This window comes from Cibotium barometz, chromosome 41 (genome assembly GCF_041138505.1).
Source record: "Cibotium barometz isolate CiBa-2024 chromosome 41, ASM4113850v1, whole genome shotgun sequence".
Classification (NCBI taxonomy): domain Eukaryota; kingdom Viridiplantae; phylum Streptophyta; class Polypodiopsida; order Cyatheales; family Cibotiaceae; genus Cibotium; species Cibotium barometz.
Window position 1 is genome coordinate 40493276 of NC_141086.1, and position 26297 is coordinate 40519572.

The window sequence follows — 26297 nt, forward strand, 5'->3', positions numbered from 1 at the left end:
TCTCATCAATAAGGGGCCTATCTAGATCCACTTCCACAAGGACCTGAGGATGCCAAGCCGGGTGGTAATCATTCTTGGGTCTCATGCCTAGCACTTTCCCTATAGGGGAGACAATTTTTTTTAGCCAAGGGTACAAGTAGAAGGGCTGGTTAGGAAGCTCCACCCATACCGGGCAAGCTGAGGGTTTAGGACCTTGAGGGTTAAAGTTCTTGGACCAACTGAAAAAACAAAATGGGATGTTCCTGTACATCCATTGCCCTGAACCTAGGACCTTAAAGGCTATATTTGGGTCCTTGAATAGAAAGAGGTAGTATCCATTTGGGAGGGCTTAGATGATCTCTACCTCGATACCAATGGAAGTCCAGTTATCTTTGACCCCCTAAGGAAATCTACTGGTGGTCTTGGCCCAAACATTAACCCAACTAAACAACGGGCTGTGTAATCAGTTTCCATCGAATGAACCAGCTCAGGAGGAAGACAAACCACATGATTAGTGGAAGAGGGTTTACCTGATGTGTCCATTACCTTAGCTGGAGCTTGCTTGTTGATTTGAGCCTCTTCTTTGACTTATTTCTGCAGAGCAACACAACAGATTTAGCTCTTCCACTCGGGCTCTGAAATCTTCCAGCTGTTTTTTGGTATCCATGAAGTCTTCTAAAACCTGCTCATACTTCAGCATAGTTTCTCTGTTGCCATCTATGGCCGGGGGCCAATGTAGGAATTCCTGAAAGGCAGCTTGAGTGAACTGAGATGGCTTACTCCCAGAGCAGGATCCTTGTTCTCTGAGAAGAGTAAGAGCTCCCCTCCACTCGGTGCCCATGCACCTGAGGGGGGGGGCTGTGGACAGTAGGGAAGGAAGCACACAGAGGGCTTCAAGCCTCTGAGCAGGGAAGCAATTGCAGAGGGGCAAGAGAAGAGGAGCTCAGGCGCAGCAAGTGGACATCGTAAGCTTCAGCTTCGCCTCTGCGTTCAGCGCGCCTCTGTGAGATTGTCGAAAAAAAAAGTCGGCCTTATTAATAGCATCACGAATAAAGTTCTAAATATAATATGCAACACGAATAAAAGTTCTGAATGTAATTAATATGCAATAATTATATTGGGCACCCATATAATTATTGCCGGACCTAACACTTTATTTCTCTAATTAAACCATCTCATTTAGCACGTAAGAGTTCGTAGGTACTTTCAATTTAACACCACTTTCTTCTGCACACTACCAGAGGCTCAGCTCCGGCAAAGGGGGCCTCGCTCTGCCGGTTTTACGGTTTAAGAACCCTGCGTTTTGTCGCGTCTCTCTCTTTCACAAACATTTTAGGGTTTCGGATCTTCAGAAAACCTTGGCCCTCTGTTTTATGGCCCTTCCCCCATTGCTGCTTCATCGAACTCATTCGAGGTCACCCGCCATCGCCATGAACTCGTCTCTTTCATCTGAACAGGTCCCTAAATGCTGGGGGGATGCTCAGCTTCTGCCATTAAAAAAATTCAGCAGCAAAGTTGGCTCGGTTTCTGCTTGTAATTTCGCAGCGACTCGGCGAAGGGGACGGAGGTATCTCACTGTTGCTGCGGCCCAAGCTCAGGACAGCAACAGAAGCTACAAAGGCACAGGTACATATAATCTGTTCCGTCTTTATGTTGTCTGCACTGTTTTTACCCTTGTTTGTGGATGAAAGAAGTGTAAAATTATTAGAAAGATAGCCATCTGCACTGTTGTTACCCCTTGTCTATGGCTGTAAGAAATGTCCAATAGTATAAGGATAGTTATCTGCACTGTTTTACCCTTGTTGTTTAAGAATCATAAATATGCTTAACAATGGGCTTTGCATCACAGTGAGGGTGCGCTGGGAGGGGGTTATGGCCATATGAGAGTGCGCGGTCAGGTTGATCTGCAATAGATGTAATGAATATGGCTAAGCTATGCAGGTCTCGTTATGCTAACGTTTAAAGATAGAATAGATAAAATTTTGCATTACTGCTACGACTGCACCCACTGTCACCTTTCACCTTTTCCCGTGCATTTTTTTGATTGCCTTAGTGTGTTACATGTTTTTTCAGGTCAGGTGCAGGGTAAGGCTGACCTTTCTAGCATTGGTGCAAGGAGTCAGACAGCTACTGTGGCATCACCTCCAGCATTTCCACCACCTCAACCTCAATTGTAGACTCCAGAAATGCTCCTACTTAGTGATTGATGTTTTTTCTTCCTTACCAGGTTTGGATTTCCAAGTTTTTTACTAAAATTCTCCCTGCTGCAGAGGCTCCCCTCTTTTATGGATAGGAGTGGGCGTGGGCATATCTATTGTTTTTTCTTGGGTGAGTACTGAGGTTTCAACATAGTCTTCACAATTTTGTTGATGTTTTGCTCTTGCACTATTGTGAGGCTATTATATTGGACCACAGCATTTGTTTTTATTGTAATGGAAATTTATTTGTCAGTTAATGATGTTCTTGTCATCAGGCACATGCATGTGCGTCCCCCCCCCACACTTTTTTTTTAGTGAACCATTGTCTCATTAGAAGAGTCAATGTACATTCATAGTTGTCCTAGAGTGGGGCACCTACTACTTAGTTCAGAAACACCGGGAAAACACTTCTAGAGTTGCTGAAAGGAAAGGTCTCCGAGTTCATGAGAATCTCGAAGGGATTGGAAAAGGGCTCTCCGGAAGTAAGCAAAGAGCTGAAACGAATCTCCAAAGAAGAGCAACTGATGTAAGGTTCCTCCCTTCTAAAATAGGAGAAACACTTAAGATAGTCCACTAAGTCTTAACTTGGAGAAAATTTTCTATTTATCGACACCTTGACCATGTAGAGATTCAAGGATACGATTCATAGGTAACACCTAGTCCTATCCCACAGGGGAAGCGTGATCTTCTAAAAAGTCAAATCACCCATAGGGTAATTTATCATAAATTGGGCAACTACTAGACTTGATTTCTAGAGGCAACGCTTTTTTCCTCATCCATGCAAGGCACAGCCGCTGACCTAGTCTTTTAGAATAGAGTTGTCTAAGAACCTAATTATCTAGCGTAGGGCTTTCACTTAATCTGTTCGTAGGATGTGCCATCGGGGCATTCCATCCTCCCACTTTTCACCCTACTCACGCGTCAATTTGTTTTCTAATTAATTCTACCACACTGTTTGACATAAATAAACATGTTTCTTAATTAAGGTCCTTTTCACAAGGTTTGTTAAAACTGCCTTTTTACACAATACAATCATGCCAAAGACAAGATATATATATATATAAAGTTTATACATGAATCAATTCCATACAAGCCAAACCGGCTCTCTTATTTTTTTCCTTTATTATGTCGATGATCTAGAATTCGGCCTTCCAGCCTCTACATGCTGGGCAAAATCCTATGGGACCATACACCTCATCGTCGGCCGTCGCTGGCGAGGACTCAAGCCGGCCTGTCGTCCTCTCAGGCTCCATCGCTCGATCCTCTCGCCCCTCAGAGAGATGTCTGCACACTAGGGTGGGCTTATTTACCGCACTAGCCTGGGCCCGCAGAACTAGGCATCATCATAACCTCTCGTCTCAATCGGCGAACCTTATTCTCCAAAGGGTATGAGGGATACCTTGGGCCATTCCTGGGCTTTGCTAACGACGCCGTCCGGCTACATAAGCACGGAACGGAGTTAGCGTTGAAGCCAGGAAAAACTTGTAATCTTTAAAGATAACAATTTCAATGCAATTTATTGAATACAGCATCACACAATTCGTAACTTCATACAATTTTATGTCATTATTTTTAAAAGGAAAAGATACACATTTATTAGTACTAATATAAAAAAAAAACTCTTCTTTAAAATATAACCAAGTCACCATTTCCTTGGGAAGCTTGAAAAGGGAGGGTTGGAGCCGCATCGGGAGCATCTTTCCTAATCTCGTTGTTGCGCGCTCTTCTGAAGGTAATATTTTGACGTTTCCGGGATAGGGCCATCTTGGACGTCGACTTGTAGGGCTTGCTGTCGCGGTCGAAACGCTTCAGTCGAATCTCAATTCTGAAATCGTTTGCTCACGGTATGAGCAAAAGACTATAGCGCATGAACCCTTTCTTAAGACAAAAACCTCTTATTAAAGTCTACGCAAATAGGGGGGGGGGATTGTGAGATGTCCTTAAGACAAAAAACGTTTTGCTAAAGAGGAGAAGGGCTAAGGGTTGTTGTAAGTCTCTTCACACCGGGGGGGAGAAGGGAAAGAGTTAAGGACACTGTCTCCTAGCAAGAGGGGGATGGAGGAAAATTGCCTTATCTGAAAAGAGGCAAATGAGGGGGTGTGAGAGGGGTGGCTGCAAGGGGCGATTGTACTACAGCAAGTACACTGCACAGGGACAGACGGCGATACGGACGGCGGTACAACATGGCATACGCTGCGCAGAAATGCGTGTTGTCTGTGGAGCACCCCGGGGGTTTATATAGCTGTGGGGCATGGATATGGGGGTTACAAAAAGCAAGGACGAAAGGACGGTGTACCATCAAAGGCTATGGATAAGTGGCTTGCATGGGTCTAGGGGAAAGGTACGGTGTCGGTTATCAGGGAAAGGAGTGGTACGCATGTATCTTATCTGGTCTGGGGCAGCATGGGTGTCCACGTCGCTGTACGTGTGGACCACACAGTGGGCGGCCGTCCTTTGGTTCTTGTGCAGCCATCGCATGGGCACCCTGGTAAGTGTGTACGGTCTAAATTTTGGGATGGGGTTCCTGAATTTGGGACGTCCGTCTCGATTTGCGTGTCGGACCGTCTCGGGGGGCGATTTTTTTTTTTTGGGTCCGGGAGGTTCTCCTAGTTGTGGAGTTCAGACCGTTCGTCAATCGGATACCCGGTCGTGCATTTATTAAGGTTTAAAGGTCGTCACTTTTTAACTAAAATGACTGAAATTTGCGTATAAGCTTGATCCGGTGTCCGTTTTGGATACTGTAAAACCCTATATTAGGGTAAAATCGCGCGCAGATTCCAAATTTGGGCTCAAAATTTGAAGATTCTAAGTAGAAATGATTCAAATAATAAAATCATTGATTTTTATACTATAAAAACTCATAAATTTATCTATTACATGAACATTTCTTTATTAGTGAAGATGGGTATGTTACATCTGAATTCGAGCATGGTAGATAGTCCACAATGCCTAGAATCTAGTCTAGTCAAGGAAGTCTGAATAAGTTGGTAGTGGAGGAGAAAACAACCATAAAGCCAAAACATTTGCCCGAAATGCCTACCAGGAAAATGAACGTGGAGACAAGTCATCAAGAAAACCCCGAGAGTGCAAGCAATACCAAAGTAGGTGAGGCATTGTTTGTCTAGGATGGAAGCACCGTCTACAAGATTTTCCCACCACCGGGAATACCCCAACCACACATCTTCATAGACACAGTCGTTGCTTGAGCGACAATCTACGCTTCCAAATTCTTTTCAATGCAGCTTTCCACCAAGCAAGAGATTTCGACATATGCCATAGGTGATTTGCATGGTCCTCAATCCATGGGGGCAGTAAGAGCAACTTGTAAGCCTTGGCTGCAGACAATTGGTAAAAAGGCACAGGAGTATATCTTGGAAGGTGCCTATCAAAAAGCCAATCTTGGAGTCTCCTTACCTCCTTAAGTATTGGGATTGGCTTGAAAGGTTGTAGCATTTTCGAAATGATTCTTTAGATTGGCTTGTGATGCATCTCCACATTACATTGCTTACAGTTTGTGAAGATAACCATTTTCATCCACGATGTCACATACGTGACGAATCCCCATTGTAGATAGATTGTAGGCCTTTCTTGGACGAGACAAAGCAAGTGGTTGATCAAATACCCTGCTCCAATGAATACTCTGCAACAACGTTGAGTTACCCCGATTCGGAGGCCTACCGGACTATTGTAGATGGCATAGGATAGCTTGCCAATCTTGAATAAGAGCAATCACATATGGAGAGCCCGGAATACGGCTAGTGAAACACCCAAATATTTTATCATCATAATTGATAATCCAATGCCTGTATGCATGCTAGTGCGCTCCCAACATATGTGCCCATGGATTCACGTGCTCTATAAAATTAGGTGAAAGAGTGGCCTTCCTTGCCAATATATGATAATGAATATTAAAGACATTGAGGCCATTATGCATTTTGGGTGAACATACGAGCTCTTGCCTCAACAAACGTAGTCCTTTTCTATTCGCCTTGCTTTTCCATAGGCACTCCATTGCTTTAGACATGAAATTGTCAATTTCTCTATACAACCAGGTAGTAGTGGAAGATAAAATTACACATATGCCATTATAATTGATTGCACTATCCACAATCGCACAAGTAGAGACTACCTAGATAATTTCCAATATTCAATTTTACATTGCAAGTTGCTCATCACCCATTGAGTCTCATCCTTCAAAGACAACTCCCAACCAATGGGTAACCCAGATGCCTGCCTATCTCATTAGGTGGCAAGATTTGACCCGGCCACAAAATCTGATGCCAATCATAATTTTTCAAAGGGAGCAACTTGGAATTCTCAAAATTCACATGTAATCTTGAAGCCAAACCATAGAGAGACGGTGCTTTCATGAGAGCCCTTACATCAGTCTCCGCATTCTTGGGAGAAAAGAAAGTCATCAGCATATGTCTGCGCCACAAATTGTGTACCATCTACCATGGAAAGACCACGTGTTACATGTGGAAGCTTTGGGAGTCTTCTTTCAGCCCTAAACACCATCTTGGAACATGCTGATTCAAAACGCATACAGAAGAGAGAGAGAGCTGAGTTTCAGTATATTCATATGGTACAAAAAGGATTTACAATCATGCAGTCCTTGGCTGCCTTCATGAAAAGGTATAAGCCTAATCTAATACCTACTCTAGGACCCAATCTGAAGGAAGGGACTAAATGCCTATCAATGAGCAAGTGTGCCCCTTTCATAGGTCTGAATTACCTTCATGGATTGGATGACCTGTTGTTGGCCAGCTCCAGGACAAATAATCATGTATTTACTGCAGTCGATAGAAGAAGCTCCTTCCACACTTGGCCAACAACCTCCTGTCCTTTTCCATAAGGTTCTCTTGTCCCAAACCTAGCAGCACAAGCTCCTAATCTATCTTGTAGTTTGGTTCTTAATCTGTTGCCTCTTCAAGGATTAGCCTTGGGATTAGCCAGCACATGTCTTGCACATGACATTCCCCTTTGCTAAACTTGATGACGAGATTCCAACTTCTGTCTGTTCTTGGATGACTGTCATCATCCCATTATCTATTCACGGGGTGCTAACCTGTCATCCTTCCCTTCCTGGCAACCTTTTTCATTGAAAACCCGGCCCGGTCTCCAAATCCACTTGAACTTTGATGAAGATCTATGCATTTGTTCCATCCTGTCCCCTTTCCATTCCTGCCCTGTCCCTGAACATTGTCTGTGGTTTTTTTTCTTGGGTATTGATACTGGCACTCACTCCACCCCTTGGAGGATCATCCTCCCCTAGAATTGTTGCTTGAAAGTCTTTCGTGGTGTGCCCCAAGTGGCACCTGACTCACGGGACTGCCATTCCCTTGGATTTTGTGGAACACCACCAACCAACCTCCTGGGAATTCTTCCATGTCGTCACTCGTGTCCCTTTCCTTGGATCCCACACGTGTGCACTTTTCTGTACCTTGGGAAGGGGACTCAACCAAGTCTCCCTGGTGTGCATCTGGATCAAATCCTGTCTCAGAACTCTATTCCTCTCCTCTCGGGAGAGTGTAAAGTATGGGGAGTCATCATCATACTGGAAGGGCGGTAATCTATCCATGTCAAGCCCATGTGCTGAGAACCACTCATCTACTACAGCATACCATACATCATACCATGAGAGAGCTGTATTTTCAGTATATTCAGATGTTACAAAAAGACGTATAAGTCTATTTAAAATTGTGGCCTCTGGCCTTCCCAACAGGGTAACCTAATGTTGCTCTCAAGAGAGGATCATATGATAAAAATTGAGCAAAGACTTGCCTTTTATAGGCTTGTGGAAGCAAATCCAACTGGCCAATCGTTGGTTGGCTAGCTGTATAGACAAACAAATTGATGCATGTCATGTGATATTGTGGACATGATCTTGTGCTGGGACTTGATGTGTTTATGCTCGGAATTAGATGTTCCGCATGGACTTGTGCTTGTGTGTACATGCCTGGAAAATTTGGTGGACTTGGCTTGTTAGGCTTGTGCCTGTGCCTTTGTGTACATGCTTGGAAATGCTTGGAGGATTGGATTTCTGTTGGGTCTGGGGATTTGTCCATACTAATATTGCATTGCGGCATCTTTATGTGCTTGCTTGCAAATTGAATTTGCATGTTGTTTTCATGCTTGCTTGACCAATGTGTAGTTCTGAGTAAGGGGATGGCTGCCCACGAAGTGTGCATGTGAAAATGTTTGCTGACATGGTTATGTTGCATGTGAACATGTAGTAAGTATTGGTCAGATTGCATTAATTTATCTCTTAGGACTTGTTTTAATTTATAAGTGAGTGATTCACACTTTAGTAAGTTTTGGGTGACCAAAACTCACCTATAAATTATGACCAGCCTTGTGTAAATACTCATTGAAGTCCCCAGGCAGTCTCAACTCAGTGTCTAGGTGCCCAAGTCTTATGTCATGTGCATGACATGGACATGCTTATCTCTGAAAGGGACGAGAAACACAAATGAATTAGGGCACTAGCTAGGCTCAAGTGTATGCAGAAGAACCCTGGCAATACAAGAGGGTTGTCGGCCTGTTGAACTTCTCACGAGAAAGAGCCTTTGTGAATAAATCTGTCGTGTTATCATGTGTAGGCACATATACCAAGCTGATCTCTCTAACTGAAAGTCTTTCCTTAACATAGTGATTATGCACCTCAATGTGCTTAGTGCAAGCATGAAACCCTAGGTTTTTTGCAACTGTTGGTGCGCTCTGACTGTCAGCTGAAATAGTAGTGGAGGACGATTGCCCAACACCCAAATCAGCCATAATGCGTCTAAGCCAAACGCACTCAACTGCAGCTGTAAAAGCTTTCCTGTACTCAGCTTCATAGTTGGAAGTGACCACTGTTGGTTGTCTTTTGCTGAGCCATGATATACATGAATCACCAAGATGAAAGCAAAAGTCGCTAGTGGACACTCGCACGTCATAACATCCGGCCCAATTCGAATCTGTAAAGGCATGCAACTGTGAATCACCCCTCCTTCCCCCTTGGGGGGGGATAGAATAATCCGAGGTGTTGAGTGCCTTGTAAGTAGTGGAAAACACACTTGACAACCTGTCAAGGCCCAATGCCTGAAGCCTAGGCTATGCATAAACCTGCTCAATTGAGAGACCCCAAACTGAATGTCAGGCCTCGTGTTGCATAATGCACAACGTATATGGCCTGATTTCCAGCCATAGGATGAGTGTCCAAATGCCCAACAGCAAGCAAGTATGCACCATACAAAGGAAGAAGAGTATCAAAGAGATCATGTGAACCTACATGTGACTGTTTTTTGCACTCAAGCAAGGGTTGAAAAAATTCTCCACAAAATCCACATCTATGCTAACCATAATCCACTATGAGGTAGGATGGTAGAGACGATACCCTTTGCTCCTTTGAACTGTAGCCCACAAAAATGCATTTCATTGCCTTATCATCAAGCTTTGTGCGATGCTGCTCAGGCACAAGAGCGTAAGTCAAGCATCTAAATACATGCATATGAGCCGCGGAAGGTTTCCTATCATGCCAAGATTCATAAGGAGTCATGTTCTGCAAAGCCTTGGTCGAACCTATGTTAAGAACATAGGCTGCACACATGACACCTTCCATCCAAAACTTGTGAGGCAAGTTTGGCCTTTGACCATACATCATGCCATCTCCATGAAAGACCTATTTTTTCTCTTAGATACACCATTTTGCTAAGGTGCATAGGGCATAGGACACAGATGTTGAATGCCTTTTTCTGACAAATATGTATTGAACTTTTTGGACATGTACTCCCCTCCTCTATTTGTATGTAATGTCTGAATCTTATGTCCAGAGACACTTTTAGCAGCCATGAGCTGAAAGTGCTTAAAGCATATAAATACCATAGTCACAGGGGACGGAGGGCCAGGATGCGGAAACGCCATCCCGAGACGCAATCACGTTCCGACACGGGCTGGGGACGGCGTGAATGTTTTGACGAATCGTGTCACCAAGGGACGGTGTCCTGGGAACGACGGAACGGACGTGTCTTGTCGGGGACGGTTCGGGAACGACAGGATGCAATGGATGACTTTTCGTCGTTCTTTCTACGGTGTTCTGTTGTTGATTCTGCCGTTTTCTTCCGTTGTTGGGTGCGCTCGTTTACTGCTGTTGGCTATGCCCGTTTTTTGCCGTTGCTTTAGCCCGTTGGCGTGGACTGTGGCCTGCCGCCTATAAGCTCCTTCTCTCTCTCTCTCTCTCTCTCTCTCTCTCTCTCTCAAGCGGCTTGCCTCTTAAGCCTTAAGCTCCCCCCCCCTCTCTCTCTCTCTCTCTCTCTCTCGCGGCTTGCCGCCTAAGCCTTAAGCTCTCTCTCTCTCTCTCTCTCTCAACTTTCAACTTTCACCCTTTCTCATGGCATCTTCTGCACAAGCACCCTCTGGCTCCGCACGTCGTGGTGGTGCTAGAAGTACCGACGGTTGGTCATGGTGGGAAGAGGTTAATGCCAATTGCCCTGGAAGTGGAGGAGGTTTATGCTCGTGGTCTTACAAGCTTTGCTCCTATAGGCGGACGAGTGGGTCAGACAAAGTGAGAACCCACCTTATGCACGAGTTCGGGCACGAGGTTCGAGTTTGCACAGAATCATGTCGGAGAAGAGAAGGGAGCTTCTTTAGCTCATTGCCGGGCATGAGGCTTTGAGGGTTGCAAGGCCGACACGTGTGGTGGTGGATCCTGCAGCATTTGTGGCACCGCCCGAGGGGTCTGTTTCAGTGTTGGGGGGTGCATCTACCTCATCTGCACCACGGCCACATGGCTGAGGTTACTTTACGATGCCCACACTTGCGTGACGATAGAGTACACTTGAGGGGAGTTCGGATCCTAAGAAGAAGGAAGAGGTTGATACAGTTGTGGCTCGCTTCTTCTTCCATGACCATATTGATAGGTAAGCCTTGACTCTTCCCTCTTGTCCATGTCACGACTCAGATGATTTTTCTAAGTTTCATTCTTGAAAGTTGACACTTGTTTCTTTTTGTGATCAGATCCGAGAACTTCAAGGCTTTGGTGAAGAGGATTAGGAAGTATGGTCCAAACTACACCCCCCCCCCCCCATCATCGGAGTCTTTGCGCACCACATTGCTCGACAAGGAGAAGCGCCTTGGCCTCACATACATGTTTGATAGGTGCATTGAGGCCGACAATGCAGAGACCATATCATGCCTTTGCAGGCATAGGAGACTAGCAAAGTTTAGATGACCAAACTGGGCGGCGGGCATGCCAAAGCTCTGCATTTGTCACACTGGATGTACTAGATATTGCACGTGCATCATATGCAACTCTCATATGCATCAAGTCTGTAGAGACCATGACATAAAGTACGAGATGTAATAATAATATCCCCATCACTGCAATCATGTACAATGCATATGTCATCCATGAAACAGACCACTAGGCTGACACTACAATGGCTGAAATGGACAGGAGGTTCTTCTTGATACTTGGTACATACAATACATGAGAGAGTGATCGTCCCGCCATTTGAATCAGTGACCACAATCTTCCCAACTCCTTTTGACAACATAACTGGAGTTGTTTGCACAGGTACTTGTGGCCCCTTTGGGGCATCCTCTAAGGAAGAGAAGAGATGATGTGATGTGATGTGCTTGCTAGCACCACTATCAAAGTACCATACATCAGCATCTGTAGTTGCAATGCATACATCATGCAAAGAGGGAACAAAGCTGCATTGTACTTTAAATCCTTTTTGTCAACACTTGGTGCTGATCCATCAGCCCACAGACATGCCAGAGTCTTTCTTCCCCTTCTCTTTTGGAAGCCTCTTACTGCATTCATTTATGTAGTGCCTTGGCTTCCGACAATAATTACATTTACCCTTCTTCTTGGGCTTCTCATTGTCACTGTCGTCTACATCCTTGCCGAGAGAGAGAGAGAGAGAGAGAGAGAGAGAGAGAGAGAGAGAGAGAGAGGGGTTTAATGAAACATTGTTTCTAATTTTGTGCTTTCATCTGGTGTCTGCTCCAGGCAGCTCGGAGAGTTCAGGTAATGAGGCAGCATATGCTAAAATTTAGTGGTTTCAGAAGGCAAAAGTTTGTTGTGGCCGTGGGTTATCGTATGAATATCATAATTGGGCTTGTTTCTCTTTTTGAAGTATAAAGTTTGATGATGGCTCATATAATTATTTTATCCGACTTTATGTATCTTGGGCATAGAGCTATGCAATGCAGCAGGCCTTGAAGTCTATGATGCAACAGACTGGACAAGGTGGGAATCCGTTTGCTGCTGGGCCAGGGAGTAACCCATTTGCTGGACAAGGTGCAAATTTGTTTTCTGGGCAGGGTGCTAATCCATTTGCAGGGATGCCACCTGGCTCCTTTCCTTTTCCTCCTCCACCAGCCCCGGCATCACCGGCTGCATCAAGGACTGTTGATATCACTCTCAGTGCGGTTTCCTTGCCACAATCTGAAGCGCAGGTGACAGTGGAAAAGCCCATGGAAACTAAAAAACCAGGTAGATGAAAGATCTTTTACACTGTAAGGTTTTATTCATTGGAGTGCACAAGAATTTCTGATGTGGATTTGCACAATTTCCTGTTTAAAGTTGTTCACAATCTGGATATGTATGCAGCATTCACTGATGTGGATGTCGACTTGCTGGTGAAAGAGGAGCCAAAGATTAAGGAACAGTCTTCACAAATGGAGGCCCCGCAAAAGCCGTCCTTCAATGAGGCAGAGGTGTGCATTGAGTAATGCCACAAGTCTTCCTTGATTGTGTAATTGGTACAGTGCCCACCTAGGCATGCAATTATTTACCTTGTGGTGGCCTTGTATATATGAAGGTGGTAGATGATGCTGCTAGCTTTCCAGGTTCAAGTAGCTATGGAAGTCAAGCCAGCACATCTGAAAATGGTGTGCCCTCTTGCACTTTTATTAGAGGACTGAGATGTCTTAATGTTGTCTTGCTTGAAGCATGTGAGCTGAGCCTTAGAGTTTCAACCTGGCAGGCTTATTGTCATCTCAAACACTTGTACGAGATTCAACTTTTGGGGCTTTGCAGTTCACAATCATACCATAGTAATGGCTGTTTTTTTTTTTTTTTTTTCAGGAGTTAAAGGCAAGTCTTTCATAAGCATAGAAATGCTCGAGACAATGTTGGATGATCCCAAAATTCAGAAGATGGTTTTCCCGTATGATTTCAGACGCCTTCTTCTTGTATAGCATGCCTCAAGCTCTCTAAGTTCATTTTTACTTTAAAATGCTTGTAAGTTTGTAGGTTCTGTGAATGTATTGCTGGTTCCTTTGTGAATTAGACTTGTATGAATGGTTGTTTAGGCTTGTTAGTATGATGGAATGATGCACGAAACCCAAGAGCTTTCGTAGAAGTCTTTCAAGAAAGTTAGGTAGTAGCATTTTTACTGATGTTGAGTATTCTTGATGGATCGTGGCTAATTGTAAACATGAGTTTTGTAATAAATCCACTATTGAGGTGTATTGCTTTATTAATTCTACGCTTTGGTCTTGGCTTGTCTTCAGAGTAGTTTTATCTCTAGAAAGTCTTTTCTTGTAAAATGTGAGGTGTGAAAGCAGTTGCAGGCTGGTTACACAGCCCATCAGGGTGGCCCATTCAGGCGGCCTCTCAGGATGGACTGGTATTCTCGCCCATCCAACTCTCCGTGTTGCACGGTACATGAGTGTGGAGTTGTGTGTAACCAGCCTCAAGCTGAAGGATGACTCTTTTCTTCTTTATGTTAAGATTCCACCTTTTGCGTTTTGGTCATGGTCATAACACAGAGTTGTAGCAGCTAATTTATTATCTTTTGCCGCATTGTCCTCTGTTTTGGTCTTGACTTCCCTTGCAAAATGTGAATTGTAAAGCAGTCTCAAGCTGAAGGATGGCTTTGGCCATATTTATCGAAACATTGGCTTGTTTAAAAACGGGCTCTCTAGTATGTATGCCTATAAGGTAGGAAAATAATGGGAATGGGTAGAAAATGCCTAGTCAGCCCAACATGTCATTACAAGGGCTTAAATGGTAAACGATGCAAGAGCCTAAAAGGTAAACAATCAAGATTCATTTATAAGATGATTTGAAACTTAAGCAATCTCGAGCTTGAATGTGACATGTTCTAATGTTTGAAAAGGTTCTTCCATCTATGAAAGCGAAGTTCTCATGCACTCATGGTTGTGGGCCATAAGTTAGAAGTGGAGTTCTCATGCAACCATGAATTTGGGTCATAAGTCAAGTTTCTTGATCTCAAAAGTGAAACATTAAGCATCTCTAATCACAGGTATGCAGCTAGGTTGCAGGAAACGTTTCTGTTCAGGAAACGGCAAGCCTAAGTAAACGCAAGGAAACGTGAAGCCCATTTACTAGGAAACGTCGGGGGTAGGCTAAGATTTGAAAAGAACACAGACATTTAGAAAAAATATAGCACATGTTTACATATAGTTTTTGAAGGGAGGAAACATGTAAAAGCATGTAACAAAGTAGATGAAAAGAAGACCATAAGGGCTGAAATTCATTAATCAATGATTGTGCAAGATACAACTTGTTTACATGGGAAGTAGGAGTCCATAAGGGCTGAATTTCAGCCATCAATGACAGTGCAAGATACAAATTTATTACATGGGAAGTACACCCTCATCCTCAACTAGATCCTCAAGGCACTCATTGAGGTTGCATGGACCCATGGAGGATGAAGGTGAGTAGAGTGAACACTCGAACAAGACTGAGAAATCGTTTTTCTTAAAAAAAAGGCTGGCGAGTCTTTTTTTTTAATGGACCTTAGAAAAAAAGCCAAAAAGTATATATATATATATATGTTGGCCCTTTTTTTAATGCTTTCAATAAACTGCAACAAAACGGACCACTTTATAAGTGGCCCCGTTTTTCTTTTAATGGGCTGGGCCACTTATACCGTTTTTCTTTTAATGTGCTGCGGGCCACACCCAAGTTCAAAAATCGTTTTTTTTTGGGGTAAAAACTCGCCGTTTCCTAAGCGTTTCCCATGGTGAGAAACGTGGCCCTTCTACAGAAACGCCGAAACGGCGTTTCATACTCTTCCACACACGTTTCCTGCAAGCTAGGTATGCAGCATATAAAACCCTAGTTCAGCTTCTGGTAGTAATCAACAGTTAAGCAAAAATTAGGTAAGCCCTAATTCAGAGATGAGGGCTTCTTCTCTTCAAAGCTCAAACCCCCCAACACTAGTAAGACTTTTTCCTTAAAGCCCTAATTTGTGGCTTCCATGACATGCTAGTTCATGCTCTCCCTTGTCAATGCTTGCCTTGTGGCCGTTCCTTCTCTAAGGCATAAACCCTTTTTGGGTCTTACAACTTATTCCTTCTATTAATGTCATTGGACATTCCTTTAGGCCTTCTACTTCATCTCAAGCATTGGTTAAGCCTCTAAACTCCCCACTACGTACTTATCCCTCGGGAAATCTTGTCAATGTAGGACAGGTAATACTTTCTCCCCCTAAAAGCTGTACATGTCCTTGGAATAATGTTAGGGAATCTCTTCTTTATTTTGCATATCTTTTGCTAGGTTGAGCTTTCCTTTGGCCTATCTTTCCACTGCACCAAATGTTTTAAGTACTTAGTATGTTAAGTACATCTGGACTCATGAAGAATCTTTTTGTTCATGTGGAACAACTAGGTGGCTCAACAAGGGCTTCATCATTGTTGGAATCAAGGTCTTGCTCATGTCTATGTTTGTGGCCATAGGTCAAAAGTGTGTGAACACTCATTATGAGTGTAAATGTATTGGTGTGTGAACAGCATTTTAGGCTTGGATTTGATATTGTGCAAGTGGGCAAGAAGCTTCCATTTAGGAAGACCTGGTCTTCGATTTGATTGAGTCAAAAGATAAGGCTTATAGCCTATAAAAAGTATGTAAGCTTTGAAACATACGAATCTAATTATTCATTGAGTCCTACAATCTTGAGCTTTGTCTTTGTCTCTCTATCTCTTACTCTCTGTCTGTATGTGCGCACACGCCATTTACAGCTTCCACCCACCATAGCTGGCTGTACCACAATTGGTATCAGATCAGGTCTTAGGGCTTCTACTTCTATGCATTTACACTTTTTGATGCTCATTCATCTTGCGTGACACTCGTCTAATCGCTGATGTCTACCCCTCTTGTCACGTGCATCCCGCACTTGGATGCCACGTAGACATTTCTGTACAGAAGGTGCAAGACCTGGGATGGTGAACTGGTCCCATGTGAGCCCAGTCCGGGACGAGTCAGCCAGGGATCCATCTCAGTCGTCCGAGGTCAGGTGTGCATTGTCCTGCACATGAGTCCAAGGTCAGGTGTGCACTGTCCTGCACATGAAACAATGCCAGTCCGCGCTATGAGTCTCCCTCTAGAATGATGTCAGTGGTTCTGGGTATCTGGTATGGTACCGGATGCCAGATCACTGAGTAGATTATGTTTAGGACAAGGGGCCAGCCCATAGGGCTACCCCGGATCTGAGTGTGGGCACGGGAATGGTGTAGAACCACCCCCAGGAAGGCCCAGGCTGAACCCACCAGCCATGGAGGGGCTGTAGGACAGCCCTAGGGCACAGATCAGGCAATCTCCAGGAGATTACAGCCTTTATATGGCTGTAGGGCATGTATGGGGCAGCCCATACAGGCTGCCCAGCCCATAGATTGTGGGCAAAGGCTATGCCCAGCCTTCTAGAAGCAAGCGCCTACCTCCCCAGCTTGCTAGGAAAATTATGCAGAATTTATTAGGATTTATTTGAGCATTTAATGCTGAATTTACTCAGTCGTGGGACATGGACTGTTTTTCAGCTGGCCGACTGCTCATGATGGGAAGTATAAATAGGCCAGCCCATAATCCATGTTTCCATCTCATAATTCACCAAGAGCATCAAGCATTCAAGGGCGAGGACAGCCAAGGGTTTGCTAAAGCTAAGGGGTGAAGGACTGAAGGTCAAGGGCAGGTTTTCCAGCCAAGAAAAGGTCAAGTACTTTGTATTTGTTTCAGATTTACATCATTCTAATAAAGCAAATACACCATCCGTGGTGGGGGCCCTACAGAGGGTAATTGGGACCCAATACTGTGTCCTTCTCCATCTCCCCCTTCTCTCGTCTTTCAGTTGTGCGTTAATTCCGTCGCGAAAAGAGTGCTGTTTTCTGAGTTTTGAAGTACCGATCCTTTCCGAAGCTTCCGCATATTACAGTGGTATCAGAGCCTACTTCAAGGACAAAGATTCAGCAAAGAAAACCAGAAAATTTTTCGCTCGCGTGGTTGGTTTTTAGACGCCGGTGGACTACCCCTTTCGGAGTGACTCCTGTCCCTCGAAGGACGGTTGGTTTTTAGCCTCCGGAAGCCTCCGGAAGTCTCCCACACAGATAGTGGATGGTCAGATTGCGTTCTGGAAAGGAACTGCATATTCCCGCTATGGCGAACTTCGGCGACGAGAGAGAACCAGAACCATGGGACCAGAGTGCACCAGGCAGCCCAACGAGGGCACCCGGCTTGAGTGTACAAGACATGTTCCAGCAGATGATGCGAGCAATCGCAGACCAGACAACCAAGTTGGATGAGCAGAAGGCGCGGATTTTGGCTCTGGAGGAGCGTTCTCGCTCTCCAGCGTCGCGTTTTCCATCTCCTCCTCCCTCTCCTTCCGTACCCCAGATACCAGATCTTCGTCACAGGGACCCTCTCGAGGGGTCACAGCCGCAGCCAAGCTCCTTGCTTGAGATGCAGATGCGTGCATTGGAGATTCGACAACGAGAAGACGAAGCCATGTGACGAGTGAAACACGAGCGTTACCTCCGAGCTTTGGACGCCAGATTGACACCGACGGCGCCCTCGAATCATTTTCCCGAGAAAATGAACTTCAGTAAGTATAATGGTAAACTCGATCCTACTACTCTGTATTCATGGTTACATCAATTTGAAGCTTACTTTGCCACAGTTAGGAAATCAGATATTGACAAAGTGATCTTAGCCAGTTGGTATTTGGAAGGTGAGGCCATTCCTTGGTGGACTCAGTGGGCTCATGCCCACACCAGATCAGGTATGGCAGCTTATGGGTGGGACGAGTTCGTCCGTGACCTTAAGCAGCGGTTTCTACCGCCCCACTACCTTGAGCGACTCGAAGACGAGTTCAGGGGAGCGCGTCAGAACGCGCAACCAGTCCTTCAGTTTGCCAATAGACTTTCGACCTTGTGTCTACAATTAGGCTTATCTGATACGGACAAGAAAGGGCAGTTTTTGTATGGCCTCGACACGCAAATCCAATGGGAGGTGCGTATGTTTAGGCCAGCCACCTTTGAGGACGCACTCTCGCTTGCGCAGAGTGCAGAAATGAAACACAATGGTGGCAAGCCCAAGACTTCCCAGCCGGCTTCTCCCAAGGCTAACGCCTCGGGGGGCAAAAGCCAGAACCAGACGGGGTCTTCCCCAGGACAGAGCCCGGGAGCCTCTGGCTCCAAGAACTCGAACAATGCGTCTAAGCTTACTCCAGACCAAAAAGCAGAGGCAGGCAAGACAGGTGGCAAGTTGAGTGCTGAGGAGCTTTCTCAGTACAGGAAGGAGGGTAGATGTTACTTTTGTCACACAAAAGGACATACTTCTCGGGATTGTCCGAAGAAGCCTCCAAAGGCCGCCGCCGCCTCCACAGCTTCCGTGGTGAGCATTGCTCCCACACAGACCCCAGCGGCTACCCCTAGTTCTTCAACCCCCGGTGCTTCAGTTGGAGTAATTATTAGCCGGGAGCTCGAAGATAAGCAGAAGGGCGCCCATGACCAGGAGTATGAGCGCAACGAATTGCTCAAGTCCTTTGGCTACATAGGTGGCCAGAGAGTCGTTGTCTTGTTTGACAGCGGCAGCACGGAGGATGTGATCACGGAAGAGGCCGCTAGGCGTGCCCGTTTCGATCTAACTCCGGTGGACAAACAAGTTGAGGGTTTTAGCACAGGTATGACAACGAGCGTCAAGTATGAAGCTCTAGGTGCTAAGTTAGTAATTCAGGGCATAGAGTTTGTGCGTGACTTTATGGTTGCCCCTCTTGTAGGAGCAGACATAATTTTGGGGATCCAGTGGTTTCACAAGTTTCTTCCTGATGTCAAGTGGGACAAGCACACGTTCCAGATCGATCGGAATGTGTCAAACACCCCGGTGACCATTAAGTGTGAGCCAGGTATTCCAAAATTTCCGCTCATAAGCCACTTGCAGGCTAAGCGAGCAGTCAGGAAAGGCGCACAGTGTGCGATGATTTACATCCAGACAGCCCAGACGGTGGCCAGTGCTTCCGAGAAGTACTCGGTTCTCCATGAAAAGTTCCAGAAGATTTTTCTTCGGGACAGTCTCCCTCCCCAGCTCCCCCCGTCCAGACCGGAGGATCACAAGATTGACCTCCTCCCAGGCTCGGAACCCCCGAGCAAGTTTCCGTATCGCCTTTCTAAGGCAATGGAATCGGAGTTGGACCGCCAACTCCAAGAATTGTTGCAAGCTGGCTTCATCCGCCCCAGCGTGTCGCCATTTGCAGCACCGATCTTATTTGTCAAGAAGAAAGATGGGTCTTCTCGGTTGTGTGTCGATTATCGTGCACTCAACAAGCTGACTATCAAGAGCAGATTCCCGATGCCTCGAATTGACTATATTCTCGAGAGGCTGAATGGAGCTAAGGTGTTCTCTAAATTGGATTTAAAGAGTGGGTACCACCAGGTTCGGATTGTTGAGGGGGACATCCCCAAGACAGCTTTCCGTACAGAACGGGCCCACTATGAATTTGTGGTCATGCCATTTGGTTTGACGAACGCCCCAGCTACATTTAACCGCATGATGATGCGTATTTTCCGGGAGTTGATCGGAGTGTGTGTGTTCATATTTCTGGACGACATACTCATATTTTCAGCTACAGTTGAGCAGCATGACATTGATGTGGAGAAAGTCCTTAAGTTGCTGGAAAGCAACGAGCTCTATATCAATGAAAAGAAGTCAGAATTTTATCTGTTCTAGGTACATTACTTGGGATATATAATCAGTGCCGAAGGCATTCGACTTGATCCGGCTAAAGTGGCCGAGATTGTTAACTGGGAAGTACCTCAGACTGCTTATGACATTAGATCATTTGTGGGTATATGCCAGGCATATTCCACCCACATTGACAAGTTTTCTGATCTCTCGGCAGACCTCACCGATCTGCTAAAGGGAGTGAAAACAAGGAGGCAAAAGATTCGAATGACTCCACGAGCGTTGGAGGCATTCCAGAACCTCAAGGTGGCTTTATCAGAAGCGCCTTGTCTAGCCCTTGCCTCGTGGGACGAACCATTTCAGGTGATCACCGATGCGAGTAACATCGCAATTGGAGGTGTATTGCAACAGAATGGTCATCCGGTAGCTTACATGTCTCGTAAGTTACTGCCCGCCGAAAAGAATTACTCAGTCTATGATCGTGAACTCCTAGCAGTCATTCAGGCCTTGAAACATTGGAAACATTTCCTGTATGGCCGTGACTTTGAGGTTCGCACTGACCATCAGGCATTGCGCTGGATTCAGACGATGCCAAGTGCACAGTGGAGTGATCGACAACACCGTTGGAGTCAGATATTCCAGCAGTTCGGTGGCATGATTGAGTACCTTCCAGGAAAGGCCAATCCAGTGGCCGATGCTTTGAGCAGGAAGAGACAAGTATCTGCGATTCAGACCACTAGACTTGACCTTGTTGGTACAAGACTAGAAGACATGAAGCACACGTACGCGGATTCCGAGGAATTCGGTACACAGTGGGAACAGGCATTGGATGCCACAGGACCATGCCATTTTCTGATACGCGATGGTTGGCTTTATTACAAAGGCCGACTGTGTGTCATGAAAACATTCCGGGCAGCTCTTCTCCATGATGCCCATGACGCCATTACAGGTGGTCATAGGGGCATGAATTCGACTCTGGAGAAATTAGAACGGCAATACTATTGGCCAAAGATGAGGCGTGATGTGTTTACATATGTACAACGCTGTGACATTTGTCAAAAGGTGAAAGCTCCTCGTGGAAAGAAGATAGGGTTGTTACAGCCTTTGCCAATTCCTGAGGGTCCTTTCCAAGACATTTCCATGGACTTTGTCACAAATCTGCCTCCCAGTCCGAGTAAGCGTAATACACAGTGTTTGACTATTGTTGACAGGTTGAGCAAATTTGTTATGCTTATTCCTTGCAGGGCCAATGTGACCACCGAGGATGTTGCCCAGCTATTCATTCGGCATTGGTACCCGATTGGTGGGATTCCTAGGACCATAGTGTCAGACCGAGATGCCAAGTTTACCAGTCATTTTTGGAGGGCATTGTTTGATAATTTTGGTACTAAGTTGAATTTTTCCAGTGCATTCCACCCACAGACAGATGGCCAGACAGAGATATACAACCAGTTGGCCTTTGATGTGCTGAAGTGTTATGTCCACGATCAGCAAGGTAAGTGGGAATCGTTTTTGCCTTTAGTTCAAGCTGTTTTGAATGACTCTTTTTCTTCAGCTATTGGCAGGACTCCATATGAGGCAGCGTTTGGAAGGCCTTTCCAGTCGTTGTTAACCAGGACGTCGTCTTCAGTACCGGAGGCGAACAGAGTGACGGAGTCTTACCAGGAGATCCTAGAGTCCGTTAAAGACAGATTGGCTAAAGCGCACGAGGCCTACACTCGACAGGCCAATAAAGACCGAAGGGACATGAAGTTTTCGGAAGGGGATTGGGTATATCTTCGGATTATGAAGCAAAGATTAAAGCAGGTGGGCAAGCGATGCCCAAAGTTGTCTTTCAGGAGCTTCGGACCATTTCCCATCCGGAAAAAGATTAATGAGGTGTCTATGCAGTTAAAGCTACCTTCGAGTTGGACTATGCACGATGTATTTCATGTCAGTTGGTTAAAGCCATATGCAGGTCCACCCCCTTCAGAGGTCAAAGACGAAGCGGAACCAGACATCATTGATGAAGCAGAAGTAATGGTTCCAGAACAGATCCTTCTGCACCGTTTCAAGCATGGCTCAGGCCGAAGACTACGACAGTTTCTCACGAAGTTTCAGGACCGAGGAACTCATGAAGCGGTATGGCTCGACAAAGACTTTTTCGACGACTACCCGGCTTTATTGACGGATTATTTGGAGGCTATGCAGCTTCCGTCAAGTTAAGCAGAAGGGGATGTCAAGTGCATCCCGCACTTGGATACCACGTAGACATTTCTGTACAGAAGGTGCAAGACCTGGGATGGTGAACTGGTCCCATGTGAGCCCTGTCCGGGACGAGTCAGCCAGGGATCCATCTCAGTCGTCCGAGGTCAGGTGTGCATTGTCCTGCACATGAGTCCAAGGTCAGGTGTGCACTGTCCTGCACATGAAACAGTGCCAGTCCGCGCTATGAGTCTCCCTCTAGAATGATGTCAGTGGTTCTGGGTATTTGGTATGGTACCGGATGCCAGATCACTGAGTAGATTATGTTTAGGACAAGGGGCCAGCCCATAGGGCTACCCCGGATCTGAGTGTGGGCACGGGAATGGTGTAGAACCACCCCCAGGAAGGCCCAGGCTGAACCCACCAGCCATGGAGGGGCTGTAGGACAGCCCTAGGGCACAGATCAGGCAATCTCCAGGAGATTACAGCCTTTATATGGCTGTAGGGCATGTATGGGGCAGCCCATACAGGCTGCCCAGCCCATAGATTGTGGGCAAAGGCTATGCCCAGCCTTCTAGAAGCAAGCGCCTACCTCCCCAGCTTGCTAGGAAAATTATGCAGAATTTATTAGGATTTATTTGAGCATTTAATGCTGAATTTACTCAGTCGTGGGACATGGACTGTTTTTCAGCTGGCCGACTGCTCATGATGGGAAGTATAAATAGGCCAGCCCATAATCCATGTTTCCATCTCATAATTCACCAAGAGCATCAAGCATTCAAGGGCGAGGACAGCCAAGGGTTTGCTAAAGCTAAGGGGTGAAGGACTGAAGGTCAAGGGCAGGTTTTCCAGCCAAGAAAAGGTCAAGTACTTTGTATTTGTTTCAGATTTACATCATTCTAATAAAGCAAATACACCATCCGTGGTGGGGGCCCTACAGAGGGTAATTGGGACCCAATACTGTGTCCTTCTCCATCTCCCCCTTCTCTCTCTATTTTTCTGCACATCGTCTTTCAGTTGTGCGTTAATTCCGCCGCGAAAAGAGTGCTGTTTTCTGAGTTTTGAAGTACCGATCCTTTCCGAAGCTTCCGCATATTACAGTGGTATCAGAGCCTACTTCAAGGACAAAGATTTAGCAAAGAAAACCAGAAAATTTTTCGCTCGTGTGGTTGGTTTTTAGACGCCGGTGGACTACCCCTTTCGGAGTGACTCCTGTCCCTCGAAGGACGGTTGGTTTTTAGCCTCCGGAAGCCTCCGGAAGTCTCCCACACAGATAGTGGATGGTCAGATTGCGTTCTGGAAAGGAACTGCATATTCCCGCTATGGCGAACTTCGGCGACGAGAGAGAACCAGAACCATGGGACCAGAGTGCACCAGGCAGCCCAGCGAGGGCACCCGGCTTGAGTGTACAAGACATGTTCCAGCAGATGATGCGAGCAATCGCAGACCAGACAACCAAGTTGGATGAGGAGAAGGCGCGGATTTTGGCTCTGGAGGAGCGTTCTCGCTCTCCAGCGTCGCGTTTTCCATCTCCTCCTCCCTCTCCTTCCGTACCCCAGATACCAGATCTTCGTCACAGGGACCCTCTCGAGGGGTCACAGCCGCAGCCAAGCTCCTTGCTTGAGATGCAGATGCGTGCATTGGAGATTCGACAACGAGAAGACGAAGCCATGTGACGAGTGGAACACGAGCGTTACCTCCGAGCTTTGGACGCCAGATTGACACCGGCGGCGCCCTCGAATCATTTTCCCGAGAAAATGAACTTCAGTAAGTATAATGGTAAACTCGATCCTACTACTCTGTATTCATGGTTACATCAATTTGAAGCTTACTTTGCCGCAGTTAGGAAATCAGATATTGACAAAGTGATCTTAGCCAGTTGGTATTTGGAAGGTGAGGCCATTCCTTGGTCATGCCCACACCAGATCAGGTATGGCAGCTTATGGGTGGGACGAGTTCGTCCGTGACCTTAAGCAGCGGTTTCTACCGCCCCACTACCTTGAGCGACTCGAAGACGAGTTCAGGGGAGCGCGTCAGAACGCGCAACCAGTCCTTCAGTTTGCCAATAGACTTTCGACCTTGTGTCTTCAATTAGGCTTATCTGATACGGACAAGAAAGGGCAGTTTTTGTATGGCCTCGACACGCAAATCCAATGGGAGGTGCGTATGTTTAGGCTAGCCACCTTTGAGGACGCACTCTCGCTTGCGCAGAGTGCAGAAATGAAACACAATGGTGGCAAGCCCAAGACTTCCCAGCCGGCTTCTCCCAAGGCTAACGCCTCGGGGGGCAAAAGCCAGAACCAGACGGGGTCTTCCCCAGGACAGAGCCCGGGAGCCTCTGGCTCCAAGAACTCGAACAATGCGTCTAAGCTTACTCCAGACCAAAAAGCAGAGGCAGGCAAGACAGGTGGCAAGTTGAGTGCTGAGGAGCTTTCTCAGTACAGGAAGGAGGGTAGATGTTACTTTTGTCACACAAAAGGACATACTTCTCGGGATTGTCCGAAGAAGCCTCCAAAGGCCGCCGCCGCCTCCACAGCTTCCGTGGTGAGCATTGCTCCCACACAGACCCCAGCGGCTACCCCTAGTTCTTCAACCCCCGGTGCTTCAGTTGGAGCAATTATTAGCCGGGAGCTCGAAGATAAGCAGAAGGGCGCCCATGACCAGGAGTATGAGCGCAACGAATTGCTCAAGTCCTTTGGCTACATAGGTGGCCAGAGAGTCGTTGTCTTGTTTGACAGCGGCAGCACGGAGGATGTGATCACGGAAGAGGCCGCTAGGCGTGCCCGTTTCGATCTAACTCCGGTGGACAAACAAGTTGAGGGTTTTAGCACAGGTATGACAACGAGCGTCAAGTATGAAGCTCTAGGTGCTAAGTTAGTAATTCAGGGCATAGAGTTTGTGCGTGACTTTATGGTTGCCCCTCTTGTAGGAGCAGACATAATTTTGGGGATCCAGTGGTTTCACAAGTTTCTTCCTGATGTCAAGTGGGACAAGCACACGTTCCAGATCGATCGGAATGTGTCAAACACCCCGGTGACCATTAAGTGTGAGCCAGGTATTCCAAAATTTCCGCTCATAAGCCACTTGCAGGCTAAGCGAGCAGTCAGGAAAGGCGCACAGTGTGCGATGATTTACATCCAGACAGCCCAGACGGTGGCCAGTGCTTCCGAGAAGTACTCGGTTCTCCATGAAAAGTTCCAGAAGATTTTTCTTCGGGACAGTCTCCCTCCCCAACTCCCCCCGTCCAGACCGGAGGATCACAAGATTGACCTCCTCCCAGGCTCGGAACCCCCGAGCAAGTTTCCGTATCGCCTTTCTAAGGCAATGGAATCGGAGTTGGACCGCCAACTCCAAGAATTGTTGCAAGCTGGCTTCATCCGCCCCAGCGTGTCGCCATTTGCAGCACCGATCTTATTTGTCAAGAAGAAAGATGGGTCTTCTCGGTTGTGTGTCGATTATCGTGCACTCAACAAGCTGACTATCAAGAGCAGATTCCCGATGCCTCGAATTGACTATATTCTCGAGAGGCTGAATGGAGCTAAGGTGTTCTCTAAATTGGATTTAAAGAGTGGGTACCACCAGGTTCGGATTGTTGAGGGGGACATCCCCAAGACAGCTTTCCGTACAGAACGGGCCCACTATGAATTTGTGGTCATGCCATTTGGTTTGACGAACGCCCCAGCTACATTTAACCGCATGATGATGCGTATTTTCCGGGAGTTGATCGGAGTGTGTGTGTTCATATTTCTGGACGACATACTCATATTTTCAGCTACAGTTGAGCAGCATGACATTGATGTGGAGAAAGTCCTTAAGTTGCTGGAAAGCAACGAGCTCTATATCAATGAAAAGAAGTCAGAATTTTATCTGTTCTAGGTACATTACTTGGGATATATAATCAGTGCCGAAGGCATTCGACTTGATCCGGCTAAAGTGGCCGAGATTGTTAACTGGGAAGTACCTCAGACTGCTTATGACATTAGATCATTTGTGGGTATATGCCAGGCATATTCCACCCACATTGA

At 46.2% G+C, this 26297-nt stretch overlaps 1 protein-coding gene across 1 annotated transcript in view; it reads left to right on the forward strand.

Annotated features, from left to right (window-relative positions):
• The first annotated feature begins 1181 nt into the window (after positions 1-1181).
• The window catches only part of TIC40 (hydroxyproline-rich glycoprotein family protein), a 42587-nt gene continuing 17471 nt past the window's right edge, over positions 1182-26297 (forward strand). Inside the window, exons 1-8 of the mRNA XM_086780256.1 lie at positions 1182-1605; positions 2053-2152; positions 2250-2307; positions 12175-12192; positions 12363-12660; positions 12778-12884; positions 12989-13058; positions 13255-13336. Coding sequence (XP_086636382.1) covers positions 1353-1605; positions 2053-2152; positions 2250-2307; positions 12175-12192; positions 12363-12660; positions 12778-12884; positions 12989-13058; positions 13255-13336 — 986 coding nt within the window. The 5' untranslated portion in view covers positions 1182-1352. The remainder of the gene's footprint in view (positions 1606-2052; positions 2153-2249; positions 2308-12174; positions 12193-12362; positions 12661-12777; positions 12885-12988; positions 13059-13254; positions 13337-26297) is intronic.